Genomic DNA, 23065 nt, shown 5'->3' with positions numbered 1-23065 from the left:
GATGGTTCGAAAAAATGCCGTGGAGGAGAAGGCGGAAGAGAGCCAGGAACTAGGTACATGAATGACGAAGGAGAGCTGTGTAAATATCAACGAGCTAAACAATAAAATATATCAACAGCATGATGACATGAAATACGTTAAGAAATTAAAAATGATAATGCATCACTTTGTAAACAAATCATTGGGCAGGAAGAAAAAGTGGATCACATTATATCGCAAATGATGCGCAAGACCGATGGTTGATTCGGAGCAGAATACACAGATGAACAATGTGATTGTGACTGGGCTTCACATTACACGAGGAGGACAATAAGTTGATGTCGCTTCAACAGAGTAACACGTGGCCAACTTTCTCAACTCAAAGGGGACGGGTGTGGATGTCAGCGACATTGAGCGTTCCAACGTCTGGCAGGAATAACACCACACTTGTCATCATCATCAGAAAGTTCACCAACAAAAATAACATAAAGCACCGATGAACAGGGAAGCAAGCTGACAGGAACGAACGTCTTCCTCGGATGAACGAGAAAGCCGAGAAAGCACGTGACTGAAAGAAGCATAAGAAAATTCAAGGCACTTATGGCGCCAACTGCAATGTCTTTGTTGTCGAAGACATCAAGGGATTGGACAAATATTGAAGAAGACGTCCTCATCATTTGCTTACTGGTGTTTTAGTTTTTCCATCACCTTCCAATTTAAATGACAAAATATAAGTAAACAAAATACTGTAATTGTCAACATGTAAAAGTTACGGTGTGAATTAATTATCAGTTTAGACATGGAGAAGAGGTAGGATTAAATAAAATGTGCTTCTTCTGCCTGCTTTTCAGATATGTTGACTCTACAATAATTCATGTGTTTACATTTTGTCATTAAAAAGTTTGTTCACTTCCCGGAGGGAAAAGGGTGTTAAAAAAATAAAATAAAATATAATTAAATGGAAGTACAACAAATTGACAGAGTCCACCTTGGGCAGTAATCAGGAAAAGAAAAAATTAAAAATGTGTAAAAAAAAAAAAGATTTAAAAAATAAATAAATAATTGCAAATAAATAGAAAAAAATGTGCATTAATAACCAATAGAAAATAAAATAATTACAGGGTTTAAACACTAAATAAGAAAACACTGACACTGACAGAAACATGTAAATCATAAATAAATGCTGAATTTAAGCAATAACCTATTAATAATGATCAATGAATGGAGTACATTGGATTAGGTGGTTATAAAGTTCTGACCAGTCAGTGTAAGCTAAGAAAAAAGTAAATCAGGTTTGTCCAAAAGCTATTATGGTACATAAAATGGTATACTTAAACGTTGCTGGAAATTGTGTGAGTGGTGAGTATAGTCTTCTACATATAAATAATAATTATGTGATTTATTACCACACGACTGGAGGATGCAGTGTTGTGAATGGGCGGGACACCATGCCTCTGTGCACGTGCTGCTCTCGTGTTTTCCCACGCTGCCACCGAGGTGAATGGACAAAGGACTGCGGTAGTCGGTGACATACCTAGTTCACAATGATTACTCTGACTAATACTTTTAGCAGTTGTAACAGTAATAAATTACGACTGGCGTTCGACTTGGACTGTATTTCTAAATCAAAACATTTGTGTTGTCCCCCATTGTGAAGGCGGAATCACTGCATGCTAGCTTAGTCTGTCAACCAATCAGCGTCGGCCTTAGCTGCTACGTCTGCAACAAACCACGCCCCATGTTCTGGACGTGAGCTGGAACATTTTGTTTTTGAAGCCAATTGAGTTCCCAGCTTATCTTCTGGTAGCAGTAATACGCTGACTTTGTACCATTTTATGCACAGTATTGACATTATACGTGCCGTTAAACGTCTCTTACATGATTAGGCGTGAAGACGTCAAATTCGATTAGTTTGGAGTTAAAGTAATGCAATGTAAACACGCCCCCCATCCATGCTCATTTTCAAGAGAAAGTAAATCATGGATGTTTGCGACGGCAAAAAGAGACGAAAGGTAAGCGGGAGGTTGCAGGCTTGCAGGAGGAATGTGGCGAAACGAGAGGCGGCCAAAGTCCTCCGCTCCCTCAAGGTGGAGGACAATAACAACCACTCGGAGTCCATGGAGGAAGAGGACGACGAATACTGCTTCTCTATTAGCTTCCTCCGGACAGGTAGGCCAGAGCCTTCCTTACCGGTGCCTCCCCGGTACACCCTTATCCGAGAGGTGGGCCGGGGGAGCTATGGGGTGGTGTACGAGGCCATAGCCCGGAAAACTGGAGCCAGGTTTGCGGTGAAAAGACTCCAGTGCGACGCCCCGGAAAACGTCGAACTGGCTTTGGCAGAGTTTTGGGCCCTGACGAGCCTGGAGAACCGACACCAGAATGTGGTCCAGCTGGAGGAGTGTGTCCTGCAGAGGAACGGACTGGCTCAGAAGATGAGCCATGGCAACAAGAGGTCCAAACAATACCTGCGACTGGTGGAGACGTCACTCAAAGGTACACAATCAAATGTCACGTTTGACTGGACAAAAACACTTCAATTACATTGGAAACGCTAACTCTTAACACAAAAAGTAGTATCAGTGCACGACAGTTTGCGTTCAAATCCAGGAGGAAGTCATAGCTATGTTCTGAAAAAAAGTCACTGTTAATTTGATGACACTTTACCAAACTGTGTTCATTCACATGGAAACAAGCGTCATCATATTCTGCAGGTTTTCCCCTTGAACCTAGCAGTGCATCATATCCATACATGTCAATATAAGCATACATAGTGGGCACAAAGACAACACTGTTTTCCCCAGGTCTCAGACGAACACAGTGTTCAGCAGTTTCACATTTTAAATTGGGTCACTATATTTTTTATAGGTTGTATGTTATCAGATTTGACCCACTTCTTGCTGTCCTTTGTCGTGGTTAAGCACGCCCTGGGGACAACTAATGTTTTCGTACAGCTGTCATATTTACAAGTGATCACTATAAAGCACTGTTTGGAAATGTTACATGCAAGGTTTGTGTCACTTTGCAAATACTTGATGTGCCCGTTTGAGTCGTAAAAGTTCAAACACCTTGACGTGAAGGGTCATAGCCAGTATTATTGCAAACCCAGTTATATTTTGTTTTCGTAACTTTGGAAAAAGGCTCTTATTCATTCAAGTGTTGCTCTTCTATAAAACTCACTGGTGTCTAACTCATAAATTGGGTGTGTAATTTGATGATAAAATGAGTACAGTGGTCCTCGCCATTTGGCAGTTTGAATTCTGCGGCTTCACTTGATCACGTTTTTTAAAAAAAAAATAAGTTATCACTGTTTTGTGGTTGACTATGGCCTATTATAATCCAGAAACCCCCCGCAATGCTAACATGTGAGTCTGTGTTATGTTTTATTTCTGTCTCTTATTTCCTGTTATTATGTCTGCTACAGTCATGCCTCGTTTATCAGGGTTAAGTGGTTCAAGACCCACCAGTGGTGAGTTAATTTCCGCAAAGTAGGATTCCTTATTTATAAATGGAATTTTTTTGTAGTTACAGCATAGAAAACCTGTTTATGACCTTTTAAAAAAAGAGGGTTTGTAACATTATTAGAGACCTCCAGGCATGAAATAACACCCGTACAGCCACCTTTGCACTCGTATTACCAAATACACGCGCCAATTGCAAAATTTACATTAAGTTAAATGGAGGACTGGAGTAAGCCAAAGTACTCGTTTTCAAAGGCATCAAAGAACTGGACAAAATATTGACGATTACATCACGTCGACTACAAGGAAATTAAAGACATCGACTACAAGGAAATTAAAGACATAACCCACAAAGACTTGATGCAGCTTTGAAGGCAAAATCCTCAAATGTTTTATTTAATGTTTTACTAATACAAATTTATTCCTATATATTATTAACAATTTATCATTTTGCAAATTTTATTTATTACCTTAATGTTGCACAATGTTTATCGTGTCATTATTTTAACGCCCATTTGCTTCTTGATGTTTAACGATATTCTTTCCTTTCATACAGGAAGTGGAAAAAATTTAAATGACAAATGTTGGAAAGTTAACTATTGTGTCAACAAGTAAAAGTTATGGTGTAAATAAATGATCAGTAGTAGACATGGGGAAGGGGTAGGATTAAATATAAGCTCCACTTCTTCATGTTGAATTGTGCAAATGTAACCATGTGATGTTCCCTCATGTAACTTGTTACGCATGTCTGAAACAAATAAACATACCATACCATACCGTATAGTAGACATAATAATAGAAAATAAGTCATAATATAGACTCACACGTGTTAGCATTGGGAGAGTTTCTTATTGTTTCTTTTTTTTTTTTTTACTTCTGAGGCTTCTCGTGGTGGCTAATGTAACATTACTGACACCCAGTGACCAGTGTAGAATACTACATATGAACGTGTCTTTCAATGCGTTTTCTGAATGTCTTATATTATATAGGATGCCATAGTTTTGTGTAAATTTAAGGATTGCGAGATTTGGTGTTGGGTGACTCACCGTGCCAAAGGGTAAAATACGCGCAATATTACTGTAACGGTGCACAAGATCATAGGCAAAATTTTGGTGTACATTTTTGTTGACAACCGAATCATACAAAAACTGGTGTGTTGGAAGAACGTAGGTCTGACTGTATGTATTTTAGAAAATGTACTGTATAGGTTATACTTTTGCCGAATGGCTTACTGACTATATTCATTTTCTGCCTGTGCAGGGGAGCGTATTCTCGGTCACCCGGAGGAGCCATGTTACCTCTGGTTTGTCATGGAGTTTTGCGAAGGTGGAGACCTCAACCAGTACATCTTGTCTCGTCGTCCCGACCCCCTTACCAACAGGAGTTTTATGCGCCAACTGACGAGTGCGGTAGCTTTCTTGCACAAGAACAACATCGTTCACCGTGATTTGAAGCCGGACAACATTCTAATCTCACAGAAATCGGGTGCACCTGTCGTCAAAGTTGCTGACTTTGGCTTAAGTAAAGTTTGTGCAGGCCTGAGTTCTAAGAACACTGAGGTGTTGCCCCCAGGAGGCAGAGGCAGCCACCAGGACAACATTGTCAACATCAACAAGTTATGGCTGTCTTCGGCTTGCGGGTCAGACTTCTACATGGCCCCTGAGGTGTGGGAGGGCCACTACACAGCTAAGGCGGACATTTTTGCCTTGGGCATCATCATCTGGGCAATGATCGAGCGGATCACATTCATCGACGCAGAGTCCAAACGAGAGCTGCTGGGCACTTACATACGACAAGGCTCAGAGATTGTGCCGGTCGGTGAGGCGTTGTTGGAGAACCCCAAGATGGTCCTCCACATTCCTCAGAAGGCCAGGAGCTCCATGTCAGAAGGGGTAAAGAATCTGCTCCAGGGCATGCTTGCATTCAACCCTCAGGAGCGACCAGACGCCTGCCAGCTGGAGGTGCTGATGGACAGAGTCACGTGTGCCGCGTGACCGCCCTACCTTCTCAACCCTTCCCCCTTTTTTTTTCTCAAAATAGACAAAGAAGGGACTTCCTGATTTTCCAGGTAAGATCAACTTCCTACCAGATTTACTTTATATTGTTTCATCTTTGACAATGGTGCTAAAGCCGACCATCGTGTCTGTCTACTTCCTGCTTTGACCGGCTGGACGTTTTGGATCCGTTTGTCTGCAGGGGTTTAAAACTTGTGGATCAGACAGGCTTTGTCGTGTGAATAAGTTCGCCCTCATTGTTGAATATGTGAGTGTTGGACAGCCTCCAGTTGCTGCTGAATTAGCTGCAAAGCCTCTCATTGGGTTGCTATTAGAGCAGTTCACACCACATTAACCCAATACAGCACATTTCATCTGTAAGTCTGTAAGTTCAAACACCTCTCATGCAGTGTTAAGTATTGACTGAGGGTATTGCTTTACTTGTCCTAGATCAACTGGACAGATGGCTTTAGAAGATGACCCAACACTAGTCCTAGAGTCACAGTCCTGCAGCAAGGCTACATACAGTACATGCAAACTGTCTACCCGCAGAGGAGAAGCAGTTAGTGAAACAGGGTGCTGTCATGATTAGTGAGAATTAAAACCTGCAGTCTTCTGGCTTAAAGGGAACGATGACCCTTGGTAACCGGGTTTTTGAAAACAGCTAATCTTCCTTTCAGCAGGCCAGCCTGGCATCATCAGCAGTTCCTTGACCTGGTCACCAACTGGGTTGTCGCCTGTTCAAAAGACACTGGATTTTTTAAATGTAGTTGTTAAATAAACTAAACTTTCAGCTTTGCTCTATCATCAAGAGGAAATCAGTCAACTAAATATAACAATGGCTTTTAAACATAAAGCCTAATGTATTGTTATAAACCAAATGCGTCACAGTGACTGATAAGATGGATGGTCATCAGCCATGAAAGGAGTGTGGCTGTCAGCCCAGCACAGACAGAGTACAGCCCTAGCCTGAGGGCAAATGACCTGGGCTTTCATCAGATACACAGTATTATGTGTGTGCGTGCATGGGGCCTTATGAAGAGTGAAGCAGAAAGCAGTTCTTTTTAATATGATGACGATCCCAGTAAACCTCTTTCACATTATGTCCCATACTCAGGACCTACCTACCTGAAATTGTGCATTACATATTATTGTTAACAATGCAACTGTTGAAAAGTAGTTTTAAACACACCATCTTCAAAACTCAGCTCAATAAAATTTGGCACTAGGATCTGGTATCGTTTACATCCATCCATCCATTTTCCTCCATTTATCCGGGTCCGTGTCGTGGGGGCAGCAGTCTCAGTAAGGAAGCCCAGACTTCCCGGCCCCTGGCCACTTCCTCCAGCTCCATCAGGAGGACACCAAGGAATTCCTAGGCCAGCCGTGAGACATAATCCCTCCAGCGTGCCCTAGGTCTGCCCCGGGGCTTTCTCCTGGTTGGGCATGCCTGAAACTCCTCACCAGGGAGGTGTCCACGAGGCATCCGGACTCGATGCGAGAGCCACCTCAACTGGCTCCTATCGATGTGAAGGAGCAGCGGCTTTACTCTTAGCCCCTCTCGGATTACTGAGCTCCTCACCCTATCTCTAGGGTGAGTCCAGCCAGTGGAGGAAACTCATTTCAGCAGCTTTCATTCACGATGTCGTTCTTTCGGTCACGACCCAAAGCTCATGACCATATGTGAGGGTGGGAACATAGATCGACCGGTGAATTGAGAGCTTTGCCTTCCGGCTCAGTTCTCTCTTCACCACGACGGTCCAGTACAGCGACCGCATGACTGCAGACTCTGCGCTGATCCGCCTGTCGACCTCACGCTCCAACCTTCTCTCACTTGTGAACAAGACTCAGAGATACTTGAACTCCTCCACCTGGGGCAGGACCTCATTCCCAACCCAGAGGGAGCAATCCACTCTTTTCCGACTGAGAACCATGGCCTCGGATAGAAGAGACGAGAGCCTAAGGCCCCCGAACTAGACTCCCTTGACGCCTTGGCTGTGCCTAGAAATTCTGTCCATGAAAATTATTAACAGAATCTGTGACAAAGGGCAGCGTTTACGGAGGCCATCGTTCACCGGAAACAGGCTCGACTTACTGCCGGCAATGCGTAATATTAATATTTTTGCAACGGTGCTTGAACTACAGTGTTACCTCACGCCATCACAGTTCACCTTCTGCAGATTTGCTGTTTCGCTGAATTTTGTTAGTGCTTCTTTTTTTTTTATTACAACTTATGAATGCTGTTCCAGGCCGATTGTGGTCCTTTAAGAAGAATTGCATTGTGGGAAGTTTAGTGTTACTCTCTTCCCTCTCTTGTCTGTCCACACTGCCCATTGTTTTCTGTGTCCTGATTGGCTGTAGACAATTGTCAATCAATTTCCTTCGTGCCGCCCTGCCATTTCTCCTGTGTCATTGCTAGCTTGCATGCTTGCTAGCTTGTAAATGAATCTGTGGTTCGACAGAGGAGGACTGCAACAGGAGAAGTACTGCAGCAATATGTTTTAATAAGGATACAAAAATGATACAGTACAGCGAAACGGCAGCAGGACGAAAAGGCACGGTCATGTGAGTGAAATACGCGTGAGTGACTTAATAATTTCTTGTGTCTGACCTGTAGGTTGTTCATTAAAATTCAAAATAAATAATACAAAAGGGTGGAACTTAGGTTTCAGTGATTCCCGAAGCATAACACTTCATAGTGCGCCAAATGCATTTTGCTGAATCTAAAACCTGTACTTTGGCCAAAATCAGACCAAACGTTAGGACTATTAAACATAAGCAGCGTATTCCAGAGTATTTCCGGGTTATTTCTCAGTTTTTTTTGTCAGTATTCAGACAATAACCAAAGTGACACTGAATCAATATGAGAAATATTATGATTTTTACTTAAGTGCAATTTTTGCTAAAAGAGACTGAGAGAGTCCATTTTATTTTCATTGTGTTTTTTTTTGTTTAATTTATTAATGTTGTTTGTTTATTTTATTTAAAAGCTCTTTACATTCAAATTACAATTTTAAATACGCTTGAGAAATTAAAGTTTATTGCTTTTGGTACAGTCTGCACGCATTATTATGTCCTATATTATCGTTACATTAATGAATAAAATGGTCTCGAAATAATGTTGACAATAATATTGTTTATTGGCAATAATTTGTTGGACAATTATCGTCCAGCAAAATTTGGTATCGTGACAGGTATAGTGGTTACTACCATTTACTTCAGCACTGGTGCCATTACGATGCCAATTTTTGGTACGCATTCCTATTTGGCACAAAATAATAGAAGCAGTAGTAGTTTAACATAATAGAAGAACTACATTGTAGGTGACACAGTAGTACCCTATTTGCTATTTACTGAAGTGGACTACAACCAACAACTACTATTTAAAAATTGGCATTGTTATTATTTACATCTCAAATATAATTGAGGAATCATAGTCGCACTTGTGTTGAACCTGCTGCTTTATACAGTATTTGTCTTTTGAACTGCAAGGTAATTACGTTGTAATTACGTGTAACACACGGCATAGGCTCGTCATGAATGTATTTTTTTTTTGACAAAATGATGATTTTAAATAATATGCGTAAAACATGTTAAGAAACTGCAAATTCACATTTTTACAGTTTTTTCTATTCCCTGCGCATGTTTCGTGTCCCTCCCAACAAAATCGCACACAGACTCTGTCGGAACGTTTTCTGCTGTGTCAGAGAGCTGTCCCCTCCCGATTAACGTCACAGTGTGCTATGTAGAGCAGAAAGTCTGTTGGCCACATGCTCGGTGACCCCCAAAAATCAGTTGGTTTAAACTTAAACCTTATATTGGCAAGTGTTTGTGTTTGATAGCTCTCAGCTCATGCAACCATCCCCTTTTTTGAAATACCCACAGACCTTGTGACATAACACCTCTCAACTCCCAGCTATCCGAGCGATTGCTGATGCACTCTGAGCACGCCATTGTGCGCTGGTAGATACTAGCTGCTCCAGATTAGTTCTCTCGCAGTATGATGAAAAAGCGCGTTATGCAACAGGCCTGCATACCGGCAACTGGCCCTGCAATGGTCCACAGAGAAAGGGATTAGCGCAGTAAACATTGACGGAGGCAGGGTCAGATGTTTAGGGCGCCTGGTGGTATTTATGTCACATGTAGGTTAACTCTGGGTATGGCTGACATCAACACAGTTAACATTCATAGACCAGTAATGGGATTTAAGACTAATGGAAAGGAAATCTTAAAACCTGTAGTTGCCGCCATAGTTTCTTCATTGGTTAACTCGGTGCAAGGCTGCTCTGAATGGCGGTAGACTTGCCTGAGTACAATGTAGTAAGAATGGATGCAATACACAACATCACAATACAGTGATTATATGATAATGGATGTTGGAAAAAACATCTATGAGATACTATCATAATATATTCTCAAGGGAAAATACTATAGAAATGCAACCTGGATTTTATTTAGTCCGTGTACAGCTTTTATAGTTGTACAGTCTAGGTTTATATATGACTCAACGCACAGCCATTATTGTCTAAACAGCTGGCAACACAAGTGGGTACCAACATAACTGTGTCTCAAATCAAGCATGGTCATGGTCTGGGGCTGAATGAGTGCTGCCCGCACTGGGGAGCCACGGTTCATTGAGGGAAATATGAATTCCAAAGCAGAGCATGAGGAAACTGGGCCGCATGGCAGTTTTCCAACATAATAAAGAGCCCACGCACGCCGCCAAACTGACAAGTGACTTTGCTGAGGAAGCTGAAGGTGATGGAGTGGCCAAGTGTGCTTCCAGACCTGAACCCAATTGAGCACCTGTGGGACATCCTTAAGTGCACTCAAGTTCAAGTGCAACTCCACCATGTCATCATGGAGGAGTGGAAGGGTCACTTTCCAGTAACAACCTGTGCAACTCTGATGAATTCCATGCAGTGTTATACATTATATATATCAATCCAATGGTGCTCACACTACATATTGATAAATTGGATACAATTTGGACATAACTTGTGATGCTAGCTTTTTAAACAATAAAGGTAGAAATGAAAAGATCAGGGTTTTATGCTGCCGATTCCAATACCGATCATTCATGAGTGAAATTGGCTGGCACAGACTACAATACGGATTACATGAATGAACTGTACATTTTTAAATTTATTTATGATGAGTGGTATTGGCCAGGGGTGCTGTATAAGGGGCAGGGTAATTAGGATCATTCCAAGGTCCCCTGACTGCCAAGCCCAAAAAATAGGTAATTATTAAAAAATAAAAGACAAAGGGGCCCAACGTGACCCCTGCTATCGGCTATATGATCTGAAAAAAGGAACCATAAACTCACCTTTAATTTAGACAAAAAACTATTTTACTTATTTATCAAGAGAACGTTTATCACTCGTGAAACTTAAGAGGATGAGAGGCCTTCTTTAAGGAGCCTTCAAATGTGAGAGTACATTGTGTGATGGTGTTCTAGCAGGATATCCAGGTAGCACATACTGTGGGCTCCAAGTGAGAGAGCATTTGGCGATCCTGGTGTCTTCCACCGCTGGTCATGACTGTCACACGCATGCGGGCGAGTGTTGTCCACATGGCTGCGTTAGTTGCCGTTTGACCGATGATCACACCGTGGGCCTCAAACTCACCATAGTTTGTCAAGTGTTTGTTCTTCAAATGCTGTATTAAATTCAAGCATTTTTTTGTAGCACGTTTTTCATTTTGTATCACTCTCACAAATGGCAGGTAAGTTCCACACGGCAGACATGTTTCTTTTGGCTTTGGCACGCCTGCGCAGTGTGAAGGAAAGTGAGCGGGGGATGCTTCTCCAAGATGTTAAAGCAAGACACTGCCCTGCACACAGGGATCGCGACAGGCTGCAGGCTGCAATAGTGCTCGGCAGAGGTGATTGGCATTGAAAGGCATTTATCGCGTATGCTGATCTCGTGCTTTTTCATGGAAATCGGCCGTTGTTGATCGGTGGCCGATCGATCGGAGCATCCCTAGATAAAGGCTTTGTGTTATTTTTAGAAAAACATAAATGCTATGTTGCTTTTCAAGATGTACACTGACTATTCTTAAGTTACACCCAAGTTTCATTCATACTATATTTTCCCTTGAGAAGTTATCATGAAATGGGTGCTGAAATGTGATTGGTGTACACATGTCGTCACTGTAGCTTGTACATTTAGAGCACCGTCTAACAGGCCATTTTTATTTCTCATCTTTTAGCAGTCGATAGCAAAATAAAACACAACACACAAGCCTTGTAATGTTATCAGTGAATTCCCTTTAAATGTTGCATCGAATTCAACAAAAGCAATTGTTTAATCGTGAATTTACCCATGATTCTGACTTGTGTGCATCGATCAGACTCGCATGTGTCAGCATAATAATAGGCGAAAGCGTAAACACAACTTTTAAAAGGAATGTGAAATGATGCGTGACGAAATGACGCCTGACACTCGCCTATGCATGGCTCATCATACGGATACGCCCTTACGTGACGTCTTTCCCTTTTCACCATGTGTTACAGATTGCGGAAATTGGCCCATAATTGTGGACAGTGAAGAGCAATATCCCTCGGGACTTTACTTAGCATGGGCAGATGCAAAGTTGTTAATGCCAAGGATTGACATTTGGAAATCATTTTACAGACAAAGAGTGTTAAATCAGGACCGCATGTACCTCTGGTGTGCTTGGTACACTAGCTCATCCTCACCCACACCTCCTCCTCGGACAAGTGACAGTGCCACATGTTATTGCCCAGCTTATGGCGGCCTGGAACATTGTGTGCCCCTGCTGACACCTTTCCACATGTATGGCCTTCCTTACTTGGGAATCCTCTATGAATTCACTGACAGCAGGAAAAAACATTGATGAATGCCAAGTTCAGGCATCTTTAGGTTAATTGTCTTTGTATGGCATGAATGCCTGTTTTCATTTTCAAGCATTGTTTTTTTTTCCTTTTAACCTTTTGAGGGTTTTTTTCACCATCTGGTCGCCATACTCCAAAACAGCATGCCTTTTAATAAAGACAGCAGGGATAGAGAAAACAGTCTTTTGGTCTACAGGAAATTAAGTTGTTTTGACAAATCTGAAGGCAGGGCACATACACGCAACAGTATGTTATGTAATGGCGCTCTCACTAGGGGTGGTTATTACTCTGAGACTGAGAAGTGCCTCGTAAATAGCTTTACTACATTTACAAGATTCGGGGAGTAGGTGTGATGGACGTCACCTCGTTGACATAGTTATGCAACAATACAAAACACAATGACTGTGGTTGTGAAGGAGGGCAGCACAAACAGAATCGTCTTCGCGTAGCACCTCTGTTTTTTCTGTGTTCATAATTTAACCACAAGGAAAGAACACGGCGAACTATAGTCGGTTGAGAAAATTTGTGATTGTCACTTGTAAATCTGTCTTTCGTCATTATAACTTCCAATAACAAGGCATCGTACATCTGTTCCACTTGCAGCCCTCATTCATGGTGGATGTGATGTATCTCATCAGCTTTAAGCTTTTTATACCATAATAATCCCCCTCAATGTGTATGAAGCAGTGGTACGTGGTCCCCTTGGTAATTTTGTAATGTTCTGTGCATTGCAGATAGGAGTCATTTTGATATCTGAATTATAGATGAAAGGAGGCGTGGTCACCATCTGTTTCTAGAGAACAAAGATGGAGCTTCTCTTGAATTTGGGAGAACATAAAATATAAAGGCAATGCACTGATAATTGATGGTGTTTCCATTTTCAGTTACAAATATATTGTGATATATGCTTTTCTTCCAATATAATAAGCACACTGTCACTGTATCATCAAACGTCAATGGCAAATATTGTAAGAGATAAACAGAGGGGCCAAACTATTGTGCCCCTAATAATGATGTTTGAAGATAAACGCTAATTGATTTTTTAAACTTTACTTATTAGATTGTGTGTTCATCAGCTCGACGCAGTCAACATTGATGTTAAACGCCATACTGCACAATGAATGTTATTTTATTTAAATCATTTGCATATTTTTAATAAGTCAATCCTAGCAACAGGAAAATGAGATAAAAATAACAATGCTTACCCTAATAACACAATGGTTAACTTGGTTTAAATAATTATTTATGTTTGGTTGATACTGTAGTGTGGACTGGAGTTGCTTTAGAGTGCTGCATTCATAGTCTTGTTTGCATGTTGCAAAATATAGTCACAGTCCAGGTTTTGACCTCAAACTCACATAATGTCCCTTTTGTGCAGTCACCGTTTCATTTTAGAACTTCCATCAAAAACTAACTTCAGGTGTTTATGCTGTGTTCTGTGTGTTGTAATATGAATACACTAGATCCGGGGTTTATTATCTGTTAAAAAGTTTGCCAGAGATGACCCGAGGGCTGAAGCGAGCTGTGATTTCATTATGGCAGCACTTTACCGTCTGCTTTTGTCGGCTAGTAAACCTCTCGGAGCTACGGTTTGTACTTCTGAGCCGCTGCTATTTTTAAAAATATTTTGTTAATAGTAGTGATGTTATGATTGGGGTGTAACGATTCATCCACTACATCGATGTATCGATTTATATTCCTATGATCCAACTACATCGATCTGTGTTCAGCAAGTTGCCATTCCGGACGAGATATATCAATCTAACATTGTTTAAATGGTAATCAATCAATTGCATCGATACAAGGAAGTAAAGCATTGATTTAAGCACGGCAGGCTTTATATGGATGTGTGTGTGTTTTTTTAGCACTTTTAATGATAAAGACGTTAATTGTGTAACAGTTTGGTGTAAGTTAATTAGTCATACCTGTTGAGTGGGGCACACGGATGACGTCATGTATGGTTGTAGGAATGTTACAATCCCCGGAAGTAAGCGACGGTGAAGTCTGACACTGCGTGTGCGCTCAATTAGGAGAGTCTGTGGGGACGTCCTTGAAAATGCAGCTATTTCATATGATATCGGGTGTATTTTCATTCGTATACATGTTTGTTAGGTAGATGACTTCTTCCTCTTCAATTTTGTATCTGATTTATGCTAAGTGTTGGACCACATCGAGTCATACGAGTTAAGTCCAAGCCTTTCTAAGCCTTTCAAATGTAAATGGATACTCTTGACTTTTAAAACAAATGTCACAGCATACTGTTATGATATATTTTGTAGTACGGTTGTACTTGACCCGTGCAGCTTTTGTCTTGAATCAATATTAAATCAATGGAAACCAAAGGCACTATTTCCCGGTATGAAATTTGCTCAAACGTCTTTAATACTTGGGGTGGAGAAGTGAATGAGGTATCAAATTAAAGTTCAAGTCATGCTTTATCAGATAGAATTAATCAAATACTTCATTTAATTCAACCTGTTAATTCACTCATTGTTAATTCAACCTAACGTGTTGGTTGCACTTAATTCAAATAAAATGTCAAGGCATTTGCCAGAACATGTTGTTTACTTGTTTGTTTATATCCATGATTAATTTATACCTGGTTCCTTTACAAAAAACAACAGAAATCCAGGAAACTTCACCTGCACTGTCCAGTATCCAGGTATTTAAAAAGTTACTGCCTCAATTTGGATCGAATCATTCTAAATGAACCAGTGTCATCCTTGAATCGTATCGGCAACCACGGATCGTGTTACGAATCGTTATTCAAACGAATCGTTACACCCCTATTGTTTAGGGCAAATCTACAAGTACAGTTTCTTACTTTCAGGTGTGCACAAAGTACAGTTAAATATGAATCTAAAAAATAATAAGTAAAAAAGTTATCAGTTTGATAAAAAAAAAAAAATGTGTATCTCTTGATCATATATTAACTTGTGTCCACCTCACTGCAAGGTTTCAGGTTTCAGATTTGCAGGGTTGTGAAAGCAAAATCACAAATGTGTGGGGAGCCGCTGCATATTATAGTTAAGTTGAGCAGAAAATTCTGATTACATGGCAGTGCAAGTACTGGGTTTATTGGTTTAAAACCTTAATAGTGCTGTCCATGTAAAGGTAGCCATTAAGTTTGCACATGTCCAGCAATAACTCCAATCATTCTCAAGGAGACATTATAATATATCACATTTGATAGAACAAAATGTGCCCTAAACTTTCTCAAGTCTCCTTAGATCTAATAGTACAGATAGGAGGCAATAAAAAAATATATGTGCCTCATAAAAGCTGCAACTGCACACATAAAATTTGTTTTTGATGCCTCGGAAATTACTTGTCAGCTTTAATGATTTCATTCTGTTTAACGTCTGATCAGATTGACAGTTCAATGAACATATAAGACTCTAGGATGAACTAAACTTGGCTTTTAGCCTGATCACTTTAGAATGTCTCCATGGTAACCTTTGTGCTGTAGCTTAGTAAAATACGTCCAGGCTAAATTCAGACATGATACCCCCAGCTTATTCCGTTATTGATTTTCTTAGCCCTTGAAGCGGCTGGTCGGTAGATGGCTGCAGTCTTAGGTTGCCACAGCATTAGATTTCTAACAGATAACCATCAAATTGGGGCCAAAAATTACATCTTTGTCGGGACGGGTGCTGAAAAGACTCGCGTGCATGCACACACCTCCACTTACATAATAGAAAGTTAAGCATCCTTAAGGAATGTGTTTCTCTGCATGCCACACACCCATAAATACACCTCAAGCTTGTAAAAATCCAGAACTCTCTGCTCTATCCAGTAATCACTGACAGTCCCACAGTGTCTTGGGCCTACAGGAAACCAGCCTCCACAACTTACACCCAAAATACCGGTCTCTACTGGTTTTTACAATGTTTACTTTTGGGTTATGCAACAACAAATAGTTGACTGAAGACCTCACTTGCTCCAGGTTGGAAACCTTAGACGTTTGACAGGTTTTCCTCCTTTTATTTATTTTTTTGTTTATATAGCTATAAAAAACACAGTAGCACATAAACTATAGAAGGGTCGTGAAATTGCTCACAATAGAGTACTCAAGTCGGTAACATAGAAAGAGCTGTGCCTAGCACTTTGGCTATATCCTAAATGATATACACAGTTATTCCTGAGGATAGTGAGATGAGATTTATACATACAATTGCCTAACACCGCCTAAGCAAAGACAATTGTAATCATAAACTCAACACACATACATCTGTCATTGCATGGAGTCAATAACAGTCATTGGACTGTTGTCAAATACAAACTACACATTATATTAGATCACATACAATGGTGTGAAAAAGTGTTTGCCCCCTTCCTGCTTTCTTATTTTTTTGTCACACTTAAATGTTTCAGATCATCAAACAAATGTAAATATTAGTCGATGACAACACAACTGAACACAAAATGCATTTTTTAAATGAAACTTTTTATTATTAAGGGAGGAATAAAATCCAAACCTACATGGCCCTATGTGGAAAAAGTGATAATCTTTTTCTTTTTGTTCTATTGTTGTTCTCAGATGGTTACTGGAATATCAAAAAAAATTAAAAAATTCCATAAACTCATGAATTTGCCCATTGTGGGATGCTGACACTGAAACTGAAACTGAAAATTATGTAAGACACAATAACAAACACATTGCACACCTTTGAAAGCAAAGCACCAGTACTATTCTTTATAAAAAGGAAGTCACGTTTTAAAATGCCCTGTGATTGACTGGTGACCAGTCCGAGGTGTTCACCTCTGCCTCTTGCCCAAAGTTAGCTGGGATAGGCTGACTCGTGACCCTCAATGGATAAGTGTTAAAATACATGAATGTATTTTACTCACATTGTGAATAGCGTGTTGCCTTTTACAGCATCAAAATGGCTCCACCTCGGTGGTGACGTAAACACTTTCCATGTCTCTGCATCAGCAAGATGCGCGTGTGCCGCTAAGCTGACCCACTTGTGTTCATACCATGTGCTGCGCCGTTATGCAACCCAAGAGAAGAGTGACACATCACTGCCTGAGCTGTGCCCTGCTAGCTGCTATTCTTAGAGCGCTGAACACAACACATTATGAGGAACCAGTCTGCAACCTTCCTTCCCATTGTGTACACCTGTGATGATGCCATCCTGTCTGCATGGATTGGATATGTACACGGTACAGACAAAAATACTGGGACAAACCTCTTAATCAATGTTATCAGTCAGGTGGTGGACTAGACCACAGTTTAGGAAAGGCCCTCTTCTGGTACACTACGCCGGCTCCTCGCTCCTCCTCCGAACCCCCAAAACTCTTGTATAACTTAAGGTGCTCCTCAGGTGCACTTCACAGTTACGCACACCATGAAGCAAGCCTGTGATTGGTCGGCTTTTGGTACATTATTGTGTATATATAACTGCTTCAGATGGCATGCAGCCCACCTTTTGCGAACGCCTTCTCCTCCGGTTTTAGATCAACATTTGCAGTAAAAGTGACTGTCCAGCTATCGTAAGTTATGCGTCAGGTGCCATCATGACCTACGGAATGTAGAAACACCAACACGACTATCATTACTGACCTATAACGTCATACAAAACTTTTCTTGCAATGGCTTTTGTTTAAATTGCTTAGATGCCTAAAGACATTTATTTCTAAATTGTTATTTTGGTTCTGTAATGAGCAGTTCAATAAGAATACAATTTATTTATCATATAGTGCATATAGTTATTTAATGCAATGTTTATACAATACATTTAGACTTTTATACATTAATATCAAATGTATCTAACATTGTTGATCATATTAAAATATTTTTTTGCGTTTTCTAAAATGTAAGACTCCTATTAAGGACTTCTAATTTAAGTTACATATTACAGCAGGTGACCAGATCAATCAAAAACAAAAAATAATCTATAAATTACACGATTGAATTATTTTACAGGCCGCACAGTGGCTGATGGAGTGGTTAGCCCGTTGACCACACAGTCAGGAGATCGGGAAGACCTGGGTTCGAATCGCCGCTTGGGCATCTTATTGATAATGTAATTTACACATGCACAAACAGCTTTTAGAGCGGTTTATTTGCACTCACTGGAGTAAAGCCTCGTTATCCATCACTTTGTAATTATTTGAGTGCAACTGTAAAGTGCCATTCCTAAAGCTAACCTTCTATCATTTGTTTTGTCTGCAGATTTGTTTACCGCGTGGATCTGGACTGTGAGAGAAAGGGACTCTTGATATTATGAAACTGTGAAGAACACAACATCTTCATTTGGTACAGATGTGATTACAGATTCCAAGACACTGGGATGGAATCACTATGCAAAGGATTCTTCCAGCATCAGCAACATCCCGTATCAGACTATGATGACTCGTTCACTGATATATCAGTGATGGTCAATGTATTTGGGATGTGGTAGCCAGGGGTCTAACGCGTTTTCCTCCCTTTTTGCCTGCTTTCTCTCTTTATTGTGGTGCACCCAGCTGTAGCACAGAACCTGATGCAACCGGTGCCCTGAGGTAGTTGCTTCCCCTATGGTGGTTGTTTGATGAATAACTATGATTAGGCCATGCATCAGTTTCCCAAAGTTGTGCCTTAAAGAGGGTATTCCTAACTCTGTAACACACAGTAACTAAAGAGTCCTCTTCCATTTCAGTGTGAACCGCAAGCTCTGTTAGCCTCCCATCTGGCTGAGGACAGACACGCAGTGGAAAGGAGACTAGAAAGCAAGGGACGGGAAGGAAAGGTAGAAAAAGTTGGTAAACAATGCCTGCATTTGTTGCCTTGCAAACCTGCCGTCATGGTTTCCTCGCACACGTATGAACATATTGGAAACTTGTGGACTGGCTGAGATAGCTGGCAGCTAATGCTTGCTGTGAAAACAAGACAGCAGCAGTAGAATGAGCGTATGGAATTGGGAGGATGGAACAAATTGTTAAAATACAATTCCTTTCAGTCTTAAATCTTCTTTAGCCAACGTTATTGTGATTGTTTTATTTGACATGCTTTTAAGTGCAGTCTTTCAAGATCTAGCGCAGCATTATCATGATTATCAGTAGCATTAAATGTTTTTCCATTTAGGAAGGGCATTATATATCAAGCCTGGTACACACACAAAATAATTGGGACAGTTTTAGCCAGATCTCCTCCGTCTCACCAAAGTCAGCAAAAGCCTGATTATCTGGTGAAACTATCACATGGAACAATAGCCAACAGGTAAGCGAGCGACCAGCACTGCAAGACTTCAAAAATAAAGCTTGTCAAATACACAGATTACACAACCCAAAACGTACCACTTCCACACAGAATGGGAGAATTTTTTTTCACTATCATGATGGCTGACTCCATGCAGTGTGAAGGTAATGTAATATATAATGTAACATTACTGGTGCCTAGTGACCAGAATACGACATATAACTTGTCTTACAATATTTTTTGACTAATAACAGACCACAGTCTACCACAAAACAGCGATCATTATCAATGAATTAATTTTTGAGTGAGGCAGTGATGTTCGAACCGCGATGTAGCGAGGGACGACTGTGTTTAATGTGTCATACTGTACAAGTCTTGCCACAACAGAGTAGCCAAAAGACGGCGCGGCAGATAAATTAACAGCCTAGCTCTTCTTCTTTAATTTTCCCAGCAGTCTGGGTGCCCTGTGGCTCCTTGCTGATCCTATCAGGTCAGTCCAGGTACTACGTCAGGCCCCTGTTGGTGTGTACACAATAAGAACACATGCTGATTTTATTGGCATGTGGGGGGTCTCTCATCCAGAAAATCCTTGTGTGTGTGTGTGTGTGTGTACCAGGCTTTAAAATGTAACTGAAATACTTACAACAACTCACAAGAAGTTAGGAATATTTCTGATAAATTTCAGGATGAACTTAAAATGTACTACTGTATAACCTTTACGGGTGAACTTAATTTGAGCTCCTCTAATTTTGAATGCCAACATGTTCAATGTTTCAGTACTTATTGCACAACTTGCTGTCCTCTAACAGAGCAGTTGTGCATATCCCTAACGGTTTTTGAGTAATATGCTTTTTCTACCTTTTCCATCTTTGTTAAGGGAAACATTCTGGACGTAGCTGTATTGAGCCAACTGGATGTAAAGGTTCTCCAGATCAACTTTACATTTCCTACATTCTTTCTTGAAGAGCTTCATATGTTTTTACAGTTTTCGCTCAAGGAGGTGGCTAGTCAGTGCGATGCTCGAATGCCAGTCTAACCCCCTCACGGTGTATAATGCAATCATTATGAGGGAGAATTCAATGCAAAGTTCAAATACAGAGTGGTAAACTGTAGTAGTCTTGTGTACAGACAAGTCCGAAGAGCCCTCCCTGAAGGTTTGGTTAACGAACATATAGAGAGCGCTCCACTAACCTTCACTCTATGCACCTGACCAAAGTATGACGTAGCATTTAATTTCAGTCACTCAGCAGTAGTAGTTGTATATGTGGTGTGGAGCTACCTCATTCTAAGCACTCTGAACCTCGCTACCTTTAAACCCTCATGTCTCTCACAAATATCCTCAGGTTCTTGGCAAGTTATTCAATACTCAACTCGTATCTGAGTAGTTTTCTTTGTTGTGTGCTGTTAAAAGGGACTGTATGCAAGCGCCGGCTAGCATATGTTACCAATAGTGGTTTAAAAGAATAGATTGTAACATCAAAAATGTGATATTTTTGGGAATTTTGAATTAAACTCCGTCAAAATGGTCATAAATGTTCGTTTTACATGCACATTAACGTACGCGCACACACAAAAGTAGTCTCGGAGAAGCGACTGACAATTTGGAGTCATTGTGTACCGGTCAATTTAGACTACCGTATTTTCCGCATCAAGCGTACCGGATTAGAAGGCGCACCGTAGATTTTTGAGACAATTAAAGGCCACCTTGTAGCCGTTTTTGTGGTTTAAAATTGCTCTGAAGTGAAATGCATTAGCGGAGAGTTGCGTCATCACCTCTTTTTGCCGCTCGCGCAAAAAGACGTACAAATACGTTTTTGGGATCGGGCATTGAGGTTTATAAAAACGTACAACTATGTCTTTGGTATTGAGTGAGTTAATGATAGGCGATACATTCAGTGATTGCTAATGTTAGTAGCTAAACTTTGCCAAATAGTTATCATTAGCTGACATTAACATACAGTAACTGGTGTGTGTGTGTGTGTGTGTGTGTTATGTCAAAGCAGGAGGCGGGATCTAATGCTTGCATGCGTGCGAATGTTTGTGCCCTCTCGGCAGCTGGAGTACCCCGCTGCATACGGTCCCTTTTAAGCCCAGCATAACCGATAACAACTTAAGACATGTTGTAGCACTCACTCACTTTCTTCTTGCCCTCAGTACAGTCACCTTATTGTCGCCTCGTATCTGTGATGTGTTGTTTTTGTAAAGTTTTACTCACTTTTTAGACAATCTCAAAGCAAAATGGAACTATATTGCCTGTCCAACCTGCTCCCATTATGCAATTCAAGTCCCACACCCAGTGCACAAGAACATTTCCACACAAATGGATTAGTTTAAAGTCACTTTATGGGATCACTGCTTCACAGATTATATTTTGATTGTGGATTGTAAAAGTGCTGGATCTATGTGTCGTATAGCAAGGTTGACAAGTTATGCAGTTAAAGTTTTTTGACTTGTAGTGCTGGAGCTTATGATGTGATTCGGGCTCTTAAAAATTAAGCTTCTCGTCACGATATTTTCTTTCACACTGAGCGTCTTCAGACTGGTTCCACTTGAAAAAAAAAAACACGTCACACTATGCAAAATGTCTCACTGCCTCTCTGGGAACAATTGAAATATACACTGTTTGTTTGTGTGTTTCCACCATGTAGTGAGATGTATGTTTATTATATTACGTAAATAAACAAGTCATTTTGTTACTGAAGTTGAAAGGAGCCATTTAGATGTTTGTGGGCTTTTTTTTTCCTCCTGAAAATGTGTCGGACAGGTTTTCTTGAAATAAAGCGTTCAAAGTTGAGTGACGGTGTGGATGTTTGTTTTTTTATTCCACTATGCTACAGTGGGGGTGTCCAATGTGTGTTTTGTTTTTTTTTATTTGCCAATTAAAAATACTAAAAAATGTACAGAGAACATGCTATAATGTCGATGTTAATAATCTGGCTTCAGACTCGGACCACCTCACCATCCTTGTCCTCTTAGACCTCGCTGCAGCCTTTGACACCATCCGTCACTCCATCCTCCTCTCTCGCCCTTCATCCACCCTCAACATCCCTGGAACTGCACTCACCTGGATTCAATCATACCTGGCTGACCGTCATCAATCCATACACATCAACCACTGCTCCTCCACTACCCCCCTGCCCCAAGGTGTCCCCCAGGGATCGGTGCTTGGCCCCCTCCTCTTCATCCTGTATTTGCTTCCCCTCTGTAGCATCCGCCGTCATGGTCTTCGGTTTCACTGTTAAGCCAACGATATATATATCCACCAAATCCATCACTGCCTCCACACACACCACGCTCACCTCCTGACTCTCCAAAATAACCTGTGACGAATCTGATATCATAATTGGTCCAAAATCTCGACGGCACCTCCCTTACTCCCTCACCTCAAGTCCGAAATCTTGGCCTCTTTTTTTGACAGCACCCTCCTCTCCTGTGAACACCACATGAGCCAGATCACCCGAGCTGCCTTTTTTCACCTTTTTTTGCCCTTCCCTCTCCCTTTCTACTCCTGAAACCCTCATTCACGCTGTCATCATCACCAGATTTGATTACAGTAACAGCATTTTCTACGGACTTCCAAGCAAAACTCACA

The 23065-nt window shown here is 40.9% G+C and overlaps 1 protein-coding gene across 1 annotated transcript; it reads left to right on the top strand.

Annotated features, from left to right (window-relative positions):
- The first annotated feature begins 1698 nt into the window (after positions 1-1698).
- stk35 (serine/threonine kinase 35) lies at positions 1699-22267 on the top strand. Its single transcript, XM_054783944.1, has 3 exons — positions 1699-2472; positions 4698-5505; positions 18469-22267. Exons 1-2 carry the CDS (start codon positions 1959-1961, stop codon positions 5429-5431), a joined length of 1248 nt encoding a protein of 415 aa, XP_054639919.1. The 5' UTR covers positions 1699-1958; the 3' UTR covers positions 5432-5505; positions 18469-22267.
- The last annotated feature ends 798 nt before the right edge of the window (positions 22268-23065 follow it).

Source organism: Dunckerocampus dactyliophorus, chromosome 1 (genome assembly GCF_027744805.1).
Source record: "Dunckerocampus dactyliophorus isolate RoL2022-P2 chromosome 1, RoL_Ddac_1.1, whole genome shotgun sequence".
In the NCBI taxonomy this organism is placed as follows: Eukaryota; Metazoa; Chordata; class Actinopteri; order Syngnathiformes; family Syngnathidae; genus Dunckerocampus; species Dunckerocampus dactyliophorus.
Note: the sequence above shows the minus strand (reverse complement) of the source record. Positions and strands in the feature narration are given on the sequence as shown.